General features: G+C 30.7%; 2 protein-coding genes across 2 annotated transcripts; one reads left to right on the forward strand and one right to left on the reverse strand.

Moving 5' to 3' along the window:
• Positions 1 to 2,939: 2,939 nt before the first annotated feature.
• Positions 2,940 to 4,784, forward strand: LOC126662245 (pirin-like protein). Its single transcript, XM_050356171.1, has 6 exons — positions 2,940 to 3,227; positions 3,328 to 3,416; positions 3,508 to 3,536; positions 3,621 to 3,683; positions 3,773 to 3,876; positions 4,066 to 4,784. The coding sequence occupies exons 1-6, from the start codon at positions 3,103 to 3,105 to the stop codon at positions 4,550 to 4,552; spliced, it is 897 nt and encodes a 298-aa protein (XP_050212128.1). The 5' UTR covers positions 2,940 to 3,102; the 3' UTR covers positions 4,553 to 4,784.
• Positions 4,785 to 5,402: 618 nt separating this feature from the next.
• On the reverse strand, positions 5,403 to 10,002 carry LOC126662254 (ras-related protein RABA5d-like). Its single transcript, XM_050356183.1, has 2 exons — positions 9,547 to 10,002; positions 5,403 to 6,193 (listed from the first exon to the last, which is right to left on the reverse strand). The coding sequence occupies exons 1-2, from the start codon at positions 9,878 to 9,880 to the stop codon at positions 5,871 to 5,873; spliced, it is 657 nt and encodes a 218-aa protein (XP_050212140.1). The 5' UTR covers positions 9,881 to 10,002; the 3' UTR covers positions 5,403 to 5,870.
• Positions 10,003 to 12,667: the final 2,665 nt, after the last annotated feature.

Genomic DNA, 12,667 nt, shown 5'->3' on the forward strand with positions numbered 1-12,667 from the left:
AGGATAATATTATACTTGGATTGTGGTGTTCATTTCATGCTGGTTTATGCCTTCACTAAGCTAAGAAATGTTGTGTTTTGCCATTCTCTATTTTTTATGTATGAGATTGATGTTTAGTTTGGTTATTGGCATTGATTGGGCATGAGGAATACACTTATGATTAATTTGTTTCCTAAGACATGTTCTGACTTATGTTGTCTTTTAAAGCGTGTTGGTTCATTATGGTTTTTTATCAAACACTTTGTTGCGTGTTGATTAATTGGTTGGTTAAGTGATATTGAGTTCCTTGCTTTTCAAACTTGGGTTTTAAATTATTAATTGATTTCGGATTTTAAATATTGATTTACAATTTGGTTATGTTGGGTCGGTCAGACTTGGATCGCCCGACATATGAGATAAGTTTGGAAGTCTTAGTTGACTCGCCTAAGTACCATTTTGGTTTTTGAATTGTTTTATCAAGTTGCTTGAAAAGGTTTATGGATTATGTTTTCAAGTGGAACTCAATAGGACTTAACTTGTTATATGACTTTGGTTATGGGTTGAGTATGAGTATGTACTTTGTATTGGCTTATATCTTAGCATTGATTTTGGTGTTGTGCTAGTCCTATGTGGTGTCTAATACTCCATAGAGTTGGGATATATTTTAGTTCTAGTTTATGCTTTCTTAAACTTGTCGATTGTTCGTGCGTCAAAGTTGAACCAGGTTTAGTTCCTTGTCAGTTTGTCACGGGGATAGCTAATAGTGAGTTTATAATTACTATTTACCGATTTATTAAGTAAATTGTTATTTTGTTTTATATATATACTACGCATATTTTGAACTATTTTATCATTATCGCTATTAGTTAGAACATGCTATCTAATGGGCATCCTTAGTACCGCATGCGCACCAGTTTGATTTTGGTAAGGTATGATATGGTTAGGTTAACTCGGTGGTAGCCTAGCTCTCGGGACCTAGTAGAGTAACTCGGTGTAGTTCAGCTCTCGGGACTCTGGTTATAGATTAAGTGCAGTCGGTGGTAACTCGGTGTAACTCAGCTCTCGGGATCAGGCCTTTTGAATTAAACTATACAAATTAGAATATTTGTGTTTTAGGGTTCCAACTATTAATCGAAATGCATATATAAAATATTTTAACTATTTTTAAAGGTTTTTCACTTAATAAATATAAATAGTGGTATGAACTCATCTCAGAATATCTGATCCCGTTGTTTACCCCATTTTCCAGGTTTATAATTTTGAGCGAGTCAGCTGGTATCCGATTCTTTATTTTCCTCGGAAGTTTTCTTTATTTGAATAAAGTTGTCAAACTTATTTTACTCTTATACCGCAGTAGTAGTTAGAAATCTCTCTAATTTGTTGTCGGATTGGTCCGACTAATTTTATTATTATTTTGACATTATATTTGTTAACTCTAGTTTTATTATTTATGTCATGTCTAGAGACTCGGAGTTGACCGAGCATTTATTATTTAATTGTTGATATTATAAGCTGTTAAAATAAGGTTGGAGTCTCGGTTGCCCCGAGCATTGGTTTTTTTTGCAGGTTTTTGTGTTTGTATGTTATTCGTAAGGTTAGTTACAAGTTTCGGCGTATCCATACGCATATCCTAACGCCGGTTGCGGTCCATGAAATTGGGTCGTAAATAAATGTCAACTTTTAAAAATCGTGATTAAAATAAAATTATATGTAAAGTTGGTGATTTTTATATAACTAACCTTATAATTTAAGATTGCATTGCAAATTCCAATTTTGTATTCTTTGAATTAGCAATTTACTTACAAATGTCAACCAGAGCAATGTCGTAATATTTAGGAATTGTTTTTAAAATCCAGTGATTTAAAAAATTATTTGTAGTTACATAAAAAACGTTGAAACTTATAACATATACGTTTGAACAGTAGGTCCGTAATATTAAATTACTTTGGGGGTGATTTAAGAATTTGTGATACTGTACTATTTAGGAAAATCTCTTACAGTTATTATGTTTATTATGCCTCTAATTAGGAGAGTAACAAAAAATCTCATATGATATGCACAATTTAAATCTGATTCCACCTGCCAAAATTAATTTTTCTTTTTTATAAACAAATAATTCCACAAAATATATTCCATTATTATTTCCTTAGACCAACCATATCAAAAGATGCTTTGATAAAAAAAAACATATATTATAATGAAAATCAGTGTCATCCGTGTGAACATTGAGTTGGGATCAAATTGAATAATTGATTCTTGATTTCTTGACATATGGAGATCTAAATTGTTTAAAGCAATCAATAACTTAAACATAAAACTAATATGCTGAATATATTATTTAAATGTAAGATCAGAATCTTTATGGTAAAATTAAAAAAAAAAAGATGTTTGAACTTTTCATAAAATGTTAATTAGTGTTTAATTTTCTTTTTGGTGTTTTAATTTTTTAAAGATGTATCAAATGAATATTTTATCCTATTCGATCATTGTAATACTAATTAGGCTAAAAATAACATTTAAATCTATTGATATTTTTTTATTTTAATTTATATACACAAGTATATTATCAAATTTATATTTTTATAAATATGATGCAAAAATTTAAATAAAAAAAGGATTTATTTTTATCATTTTGCACACATATAACCGAAAATAATTGAAAATATTTATTTGATATATTTTAAAAAGTAAAAAATTAATGGAAAAATAAAATTTGAAAATTTGAAAAAATAGTACAATATATATTTCAAAAAATAAACATAAAATGAGAAGGAAAAAGCCATCTGGATGATGATGACAATAGGTTTACATCATGATGATGATTGGTCCAAGGATTACACCCAAAGAAACTTTAAAAAATAAAAATGTTTCAAAAAAAACTTCCAACAAACAAACCAAAACTTTTAAACTCTTAATATAATTTCCTATATAAACCCCATAACATCACCTTTGCTTCAGAATTTCTATATATCCATTAACATTTACCAAAACAACTCTTGTGCTTGATTGTGTTATAAATTTACAATAGCTTTATATAACAAGTTATTGTTTAGATTATACCCAACAACAACTACCAAGAAAAGTTGTATCAAATTCAAGAAAGTTTTTGCTTGTTATAATACCATGTCTTCTGCTTCTGATCATGATCAATCCATTGGTTTTAATGAACCAAGAATTGTGACCAAGAAAGTCCTTGCTAAGCCTCAACATGAAGGTGATGGTGCTGTGGTTAGGAGGGGCATTGGATGGTAATCATTTTTTTGATTTGTTTTTCAGATTCTGATTTCTGGGTTGTTGTTTTCTTGAAATTTTGTTATGTGGGTACTCATCAATTTTAATTCTTTGCAGCCATGAATTGAGGTTCTTGGATCCTTTTCTGATGCTGGATGATTTTTCAGTGAGTGCTCCTGCTGGTTTTCCTGATCATCCACATAGAGGTTCTTCAAACATTCCCATCCATTTTATTTCTTCTTCTTTTTTACAGATTGGGATCTTTTTATACTAATATTAGAATTTGCTTGTTAACAGGGTTTGAGACTGTTACATACATGCTTCAGGTAGTGTAGATTTTGGTTAAAAGTTTAGTTCAAGAATCTGATTTTGGTTAAAAATAAGAAACTAATGTGAAATGGAATAATCAGGGGGGCATCACTCATCAAGATTTTGCAGGCCATAAGGGTACCATTCACACTGGAGATGTGCAGGTCAATCAATTTTGTCTTTTCTTTTACTCATTCATTTTTTTTTATTAAATTATGTGCTCATTTCTTTAGTCTATTTTATTTATCTGCAGTGGATGACAGCAGGCAGAGGTATAATTCACTCAGAAATGCCTGCTGGTGAGGGAGTACAGAATGGCTTACAGCTTTGGATCAATCTTTCTTCTCAAGACAAAATGTAAGCAATTTCAGCCATAATAATACTCTTCATTTATTTGCAGCTAACATCATAAAAGATTTAGTCTTTAAAGATGTTCAAATGTCAACTTGAATAAATTTCTACATTTTAAATTCATGTAGTGAATAAATTGATTCAGTTGCTTGAAACACATGGAACCTTGAACTCATAATTGGTTCATTATTGCAGGATTGAACCAAGGTATCAAGAACTATTAAGCGAGGACATAAAATATGCAGAGAAAGACGGGGTTGAAGTTCGAATACTGGCAGGAGAATCGATGGGCGTAAGGTCTCCAGTTTACACCAGAACGCCAACAATGTACTTGGATTTCACTCTAAAACCGAAAACTCAAATGCATCAAAGTATTCCAGAATCATGGAATGCATTCGTGTACATCATCGAAGGCGAAGGAGCATTTGGCGTCAAAAACACTTCAGTTGTAGCAGCTCATCATGTTCTAGTTCTGAGCTCCGGAGATGGTTTAAGCATTTGGAACAAATCCTCGTCGAAGACATTAAGATTCGTGCTAGTTGCAGGGCAGCCGATTAACGAGCCAATAGTTCAGCACGGACCTTTTGTGATGAACACAAAGGAGGAAATTGATCAGACAATTCAAGATTATCATTACAACAGAAATGGATTTGAAATGGGAAAGTATTGGAATTCTAAGTGAAAGAAAGTTGGAAGAAAATAAACAAAGATACCATGTTTATGAATGTCTTTATCAGTCAAAAATGTTCCATTTTTATAAAATAGCAATCAAATATGTTCTAGAATATCTACAAGCTGCTAGAGTAGCAAAGTCAATGATGGATCAGCTCATCTTAGTTGATCTTTCCAATTTAAAAGTTTTTTGTTGTGGTAGTTGAAGCTTATTAATCAATTACATTTTTTTGTGTTTTCAATTTATTTTCTTGTTGAATTAATGTTCTTATCATTTACTTTCTTATATGTTGTATGATAGTAGTAGATATTGGGTTCCCATTCATATACTACTACACCCCCCACTCCTACTTTAATTACTTCCACTGGTGCTGTTTGATATTAGTGTTTGGTTTAAAAATGTGTTTTTTTTATTTATTTATCTATTTTTTAAATATATATTTATTTACCTACAGTTTTTATAACACAAAATAGAACATTTTATCATTGTCCAAAGACAGTCCTAAACGAATCATTTGATGATCAAACTTTGATTCATTTCAATATGATTACCAGACTCTAATTTTGTTTCAACCGTAGATTTTTCGTCCAAAAATATATACGTGGCAGCTAGATTTGTTTTCATTAAAAGCTTATCATATGTTCACAATTTGATCCAAAGTTTCTGATGAAATTAAATTATGCATAATAAGTTTTCAAAAAAAAAAAACATCCGATAGCCATGTGGCAAAAATGAGTACAATTCGGCTAGGAATACCTGATGAAATTAGACTTTAATAACCGAAACAAATTAAAATTTGATCACCATAATACAACAATATGCTAATTTAGACTCCATTACCGGGGAAGAGCGATTACAGTTAAAAAGAAACAATCTAAACTTTAAATTATACAACAGACTTGTACCAACAAAATACACAATAGAGCTTGTTGCAATAAATTTACAGATACAACCCAACTATAAGTTCCTTCTTGCTATAAAAAATCCAGTGACTTCAAAAAAAGAAAAAAAGAAAATCCAGTGGCTGCTGAATAGCAGAACTAACAAATACAATTACTATGAATGACCCTTAAACATTATACAGCCTCACCAAGTAAAGAAAAACTGTTTGCTTTACTATGAGTTATTACAGAATTCTAAACCACAAAAATTCTGACTGCCCTTTTTGTATTGAACTAAACAATTTCATTTCTATAATCTTTTTTTAAATTATTTTCCAATTAAAGAAGCTTGAACACAAATCATAAAGAAGGGAACAAATAAAACAACCAACCATGAAAAGGACCCCTCAACTTGTACAACTTTTGTCGACGAGAAAGATGAGAGTTCACCTGGAGCAGCACGACGATAAATAGCTTTGGGATTGTTTTGATCCATCACTATTGTTAACGAGGGTTACCCTGTTCAACGACAATTCTGCTTTGTATGTATCTGAATTCAAAACCTTCCGGCTCACGTTGTTATAAATCTCGCGAATAACTATCTCAAAAGCCTTTTTAACGTTTGTTGAGTCAAGGGCCGATGTCTCCATGAAGAACAATCCTTCTGCTTCAGCAAGGCTTTTACCTTCCTCGACACTCACGTCCCTGATGTTTCCCAAATCACACTTGTTGCCCACCAACATCCTTGCGACAGTTGTATCAGAATGAGCTGCATCATTTTTCAGGTAAATTGATCCATCAGATGTCTATTTCAAAAGTTAGAATGAAATACCGACGCCCAAATGGAACATAGTTAAAAGTTAATTGATGATCAAACCTGTACTTTAGAAAACTAGAATAAAATAAATCTTTTCATGCATCTGAAAAGAAACATTCACTACTAAAAAATATAAGGTATGATAAATAATTTTGATTACCGGATAGATAAAAAATCTATTATCGACGTACAACAGTGAGTTATAGTCCACGTAAAGAAGACAACTCATCAACAATAAAAAAAACAAAAACTAATAAATACCCCAGCAATTTGTAACCAGCACTTTTATTCATTTAAATATTGAACAAAGGCATAACATACAGCCGATGTGGTCCTCGGTCACCTTACTTTATGACATGATGAACTTCATGGTCATGTCGTCTAAGATTGACAACAATAAAATTAAAGTGACGGCATTGATTTTTGGTGAAATAATATCAAAGTTGAAGAATTTAAATGTTATAAATCAAAGAAAAAAGACTGATAGGAGAGAGAAGGAAGTCGAGGGATTATCAACGCAAATCATCCCAATTTTTAAGATCCAAATTTAATATGTTTCCAGAGCTCAAGGAACAAAGTCTAAGCACTACACTTGGTAACTAATCAATTTGTGGATATACGAAAAATGGCAAAACTACTCTTCATTAACACAAAGAATTCAACTTGCAGGCCCAGATGCCAGATGCATAAAGGAGCGTGATCAAATGAAGTTTCAATAAGTAAGCATGTGAATGTAAGACTTTATATATTTGCTTTCACTCCAATCCTCAGGTCAAGACTTGGTGCCCAAAGTGAAACTACTCCCATGAAGTGCTAGTTTGTGAAGCATTGGTTTCACTGCCTATTTTTAAAAGGATAAGGATCATCTCTAGTGATTGAACATGACCTATGTTCAATCAATCTACACTCTTCATTATAAATTAGTGCAGAAGGATTCCAAAAAAGTTCTTTACATTATGCACAACTAACATATAACAGCTGCAAATTCTTGATGGCTAAGACTTTTTCATAATGATCAATTAGTCTGAATCCTAGCAATATCATATATATAAGCTACAACTAAATGTAGATTTTCATAGCATGACAAGTTCTCCTTTTTGTTTTTTGTTTTTTGGAACATTGATAGTATGACAACTTAAAGATTGATTGGATAAGAAAGACTGAAATTTAAAGGTAGGGAGCCCAAGTGCTAGAGAGAAATTGACCTTGAAAATGGTAGTCAGTAGTGCCATGAATCCAAGACAGATACGCCAACAGTAAATTAACAAACTCATTTTCACTCCTAATGAATCCTATTAGGAAAACAAATTCCATACTATGTTATAAGTATGAGATACAAACATTAAATTCCGCACATCAAGCTGAAACCTTCTTTGCTCAGTGCTCATGATTGAATTATTCTACATATTTAGAAGCTAAAAAGAAATATATGTCTTCATTGTGTTGGAGAACCTAAAACTCTAAGAATATGGAGGGGCAAAGCATAGAAATAGTTAAACCAAATCACTTGTTGAGCCTGCCAGCGGCTGTGTGTGTTAGAACACTAACCCACATAAAATGGTTCATTTGGTTAAACTCCCCAATTCATATTTTGCAGAGGTAGAAATCTCAACTTGAAGAACTTTGTTTGAAACGCTACAAGATGCACAACCTGTCTACTCTACAAATTCAGCAGCCTAGACATATTTGCTACAAACTCTTGACATAAGAAACGAGTGAATCTGATACAAAATGATGTGATCTCACAACTTCGCTCAAGCATAGCAGGAAAAGTTCGGATGCACACTTCACTGAAGATCAAACAACGTTCACACTGCTATATGTGTCTCTACCATACTTTAACGCTCAAATTTTTTAATTATAAATGGACTAAGTAAATAAAAACCAAGTACATGAGTACCATGCATGAATGTTTTGCATGGCTGAGGAGTTCTTTAATCTTATAAATAAAAGCATACTGCTACACCTCAACTACTAGATTTCACGAAAAACACTAAATGCTGAAACATGGAAATAGGCACCACGGAACTGTTTTTTTGAAAGTTTTCAGTTGCACATCGTAAAATAGTTCAGTTTCCATAGTAGGATGTTTCTGTGAAGCACATGCTCAAACCTAGAGAATTATATCAGACAAGCTCTAATATTGTATTAGTATAACACGACAAATGTAATTTCTGAATAAGCATATGTTTTGTTATTCAAGGTGCTACTGAATTTTTTACTTGAAACAAGAAAGTTTTTCTCCACGGGATAGATGGTTCCTCACTAAGCAATTGACTATTTGACATGTGCAAGAAATCTTTATCAAGACAACCTCAGATTTTTCTCCTACTTCAACACAACCTCACATGGTAATACATCCACAGCAATAGTTGGCTGTTAAAAGTGAGCTACATCCATTTCTTCCCTTTCACCTATTTGGTTTGCTATTGAAATCTAATTGAATTACCAACAAATAAGCATAGCTCAAAAAGTATTAGCACATTATGGCGCTCTGCCAGCTATTTATTGAGATATGATATGACTTACTAAAAATAATTAAAGATGACATTTTCAAATTTTATCATTGGAGCACAATTTGGCTGAACAGCATTAATTGCCTGGATGCAGAATTTATCGAATATGCTAATTCGACACCACCATAATTAAATTAAACAGCCCCACATTATCTGTTGGAGTTGGACTAACTACTGAAGAATTTCCCACTTAAGCAACAAGCACCAAAATAGCAATATCCAAAAATGCATATCATCTAAAGCAATGCAACAAAAAGAACATAAAAATAGAACAGAATTAGCATACCAGAATAAATGATGCAGTCAAAAGCATTAATCAGCAAAGAAAATAGAAGAAGCAAAAATGTGAGCAATTACCAAATGCTCGCAAACTTCTTTAAAAAGAGGTTAATTTGGTAGCTTTTTCTCACTTAAGCCTTACAAATCTATTATTGGAACTTCAGATCCATAAAAACTACACCATAGGAACCATAAATCAACAAAAAAACACCCAAATGAAGCAAATATATTTATGAACTCATTAGATAAAACATGCTCACTAGATCATTAACTCAATAAAGAAAATCCACAAGCAAAAGAAAACCCAAAAGGGTACTCATCAAACAAACCCAAATACTAACAAAAAGATAGTACAAGCTCATTAAGCCACTGAAAAACACAACAATGGATCAGCATTTTAAATACCCACATAATCTTTTAAACCAATAAACAAAACCCTTAAATGGGTAGTCATCAAATCAACTAAATCTGAATGAACCAACCAAAAAAAAAGGAAAAAAAAAGACTTACTTTTGAGCTCATCAAGCCAACGACCAACACTTTCAAAAGTGGTACGGCGACTAATATCATAAACAATGAGAGCACCAACAGCACCTCTATAGTAAGCAGAAGTAACAGCACGGAACCTTTCTTGGCCAGCAGTGTCCCAAATCTGAGCTTTCACTTCTTTCCCATCAATCTCCATGCTTTGAGTTTGAAACTCTACACCTATGGTTGCTTTGGAGTGTAAATTGAACTCATTTCTGGCATATCTGGACAGCAGATTTGACTTCCCAACAGCCGAGTCTCCTATTATCACCACCTTGAATAGATACTCCTCTCCCCCCTCGTCGTCCGATGACATGCTTTCTTGCTGATACGGTGTGTCGTTTCCAAGAGAAAAAGACAGACAGGAAGGCGGAGAGGCTGTAATGTAATGGGTAGTCAAGCTGGCAAAGACAAACTGCGCATGAAGTGGGACTGATGATGCTATTAAAAGGCTCACTTTTATTAATTTCTTTTGTAATATTGCATGTTTTATAGAAAATTATTAAAAAAAATTGAAAAATTGGATTTGGTGTTTAGTTCTAATATTTTTAAATTTAAAAAATTAAAAATTGTTAATAATTTTTCATATTATAACTAATTATTGGAAAAAACGAAAAAGATGTTTTTCTATTTTTCCTTTATTAAAAATAATTTTTAAAAAATACAATTTTCTAATTGATATTTTTATCTAACAAATTTAAAAAAATACTAAAAAAATAATTTAAGAATTTAACAACGAAGAATCACTATTTATTCAATCTAATTATTGATACCATTAACAAGCACTTACATGTAAAAATTGTCACAGTTTATAACTTTGTAGTTAAAAAACACTTAAACCGGCCCTAAACCGCTCCTTGAATGTTTCAGACCGTTTTCAAAAATTAACACTACATTTATTAGAAAAGGGTTTGGCTTTCGAATTTAAATAAATTATTTTTAATTTTTTAGTTAATTGAATTTTAACATTTGTATACCAAAATCAAATAAGTTATTTATGTCAACTAAATTTCAATTTTTTTTTCAAAAAAGAGTCTTGCATTATAAATAGACAATATTTAGCTTAGATTAAAAGAGTTCGGAATCTAATTTAAACAAAAATGATTTGTTTGACCTCGAGGCATATGTTCGAAAAATTTATTTATTGCATAATTTTATATGTATCTATTATTTTATTTTATTTAAATTTTATATTAGATTTTATTTGAGTTTAGTAATTTGAATTGAATAGAAATTAGTATAATTTTTGTAAAAAAATTTGCTTAAATAAAATTTTCATCTAATAAAATAATAAATTATATAAAATCCGTCATTTAAACTATGACCGTCTAATAAAAAGTTAAAATAAGTATTATTTTAAAAATAATTTTGTAAATTTTCATCATTATGGTGATAATTGTTTTACTATTTTATTATATTAAATTGTTTTATGACTTTAAAAGTTTATTATATCCAAATAGTAAAATCTTTAAGTTAATAAATTTAAAATGCACCTATTTAATAAAGTTTATAGATTTTAAACAGTCAATTCTAATGGTGATATGTTTTAGATTATAAAAATTTAAAATTTAACTTTTCTATAATTTTAAAGGCATGCTATGATTTTGATAAAATTGATGATTATTATAGTATGATGCTATGATTGCACATGCTATTTATAATTTATTAATTTTATTATTTTATCATTTAAATAATAGAATTTTTTTTATCTAGATTAAGACTTTCATCACATAAATTCATGATAAGTTCTTCTTTTCCAAAAATTAAATAATTAATCCTAAAGATATCTATATTGTTTTATTATTGAATTTTAATGACTGAATTGTGATTGGTTTTATTTTAATTATTGAATTTAAATCTATTGCAACTGACAATATTTGGTCAAAATGCCAATGTGGCAGTCGATTTTTCCACATGGCGATCATTTGTTACTTTTGCTATCCTAGAAACTTGTTATTTATACATAATATTAATTATAAATTAAAATTTGATAATCAAATTAAAATAAATTAAAAATTTAATCATTAAAATACAAAAAATTAGATAATTTAAATATTCTCAAAATGAATTACCTTTGGAGAGCTCTTTTTCTTTTCTCTCTCAATTCTTTTGAATCCGTTTTTTTCCATTATCACAATAATTTTTCTTTTCATCTTGCATTTATTTTATAGTTAGTTTTTTGGTGAACAAATGATCACTTTACCCTCTGAACTTGGCGCAAAGTATCAAAAACGTCCAAATTAGTAAAATGGGATTACTTTTACCCTGAACTTGTCAAATTTGATACAAAAACCCCCCTCTCCACTCTCACTTAAAAGAGTGAGATACACTTTCCGGTTTTCAAAGGTGGTTTTTTCTTTAAGGTGGTTTTAAATAAAAAAAGGTTTAAAATGGTCCTAATTTTTTTAAACATTTTAAATTAATACCTAATAATATAAAAAAAAAACAATTTCACCCCTTTAATAATAAGTTTAAAATGACAAATTAACCCTTCAATTTTAGTTTTTTTACAATTTTTTTTAATTTATATAGATATCAATAATTTCATAAAATCAAAAACCGTAAAAAATATTTATACACTAGAAATTAAAATCGACCCCTCGGAACAAAAAAAAATTCATTTTCGGACAAAAAAATTTCATTTTCAGGCGAGGAGGAGCTCCTCCTCACCTGAGAAGCTCTCTTCAAGAACAGATCCAACGATCTGTTCTTGGCTGTTCTAGGCAAGAACAGATCTTTGTGATCTGTTCTTGCCCAAGAACAGATCTCCGGCGATCTGTTCTTGGGCAAGAACAGATATCTACGCGATCCGTTCTTGCCAAGAACAGATCCACGCGATCTGTTCTTGAATCAAGTGATTCAAGAACAGATTGTTCTTGAAGGAGCTGCTGCTCAGATGAGCAGCAGCTCTTCTTCTCCGGCGAGGATTTTTCCTCCTCGCCGGAAATGAAAAAAATAATTTTTTTGTGTAAAAATGTCTAAAAGGGTCCTTAGACTAATTAGGAGTTAATTATGATTAATTAGAGTTTAATTAGGAGTTAATTATAATTAATTAGAATAAATAATGGTTAATTAGAAACTCATTCTCCATTTAAGGTGCCAC

Source organism: Mercurialis annua, linkage group LG1-X (genome assembly GCF_937616625.2).
Source record: "Mercurialis annua linkage group LG1-X, ddMerAnnu1.2, whole genome shotgun sequence".
In the NCBI taxonomy this organism is placed as follows: domain Eukaryota; kingdom Viridiplantae; phylum Streptophyta; class Magnoliopsida; order Malpighiales; family Euphorbiaceae; genus Mercurialis; species Mercurialis annua.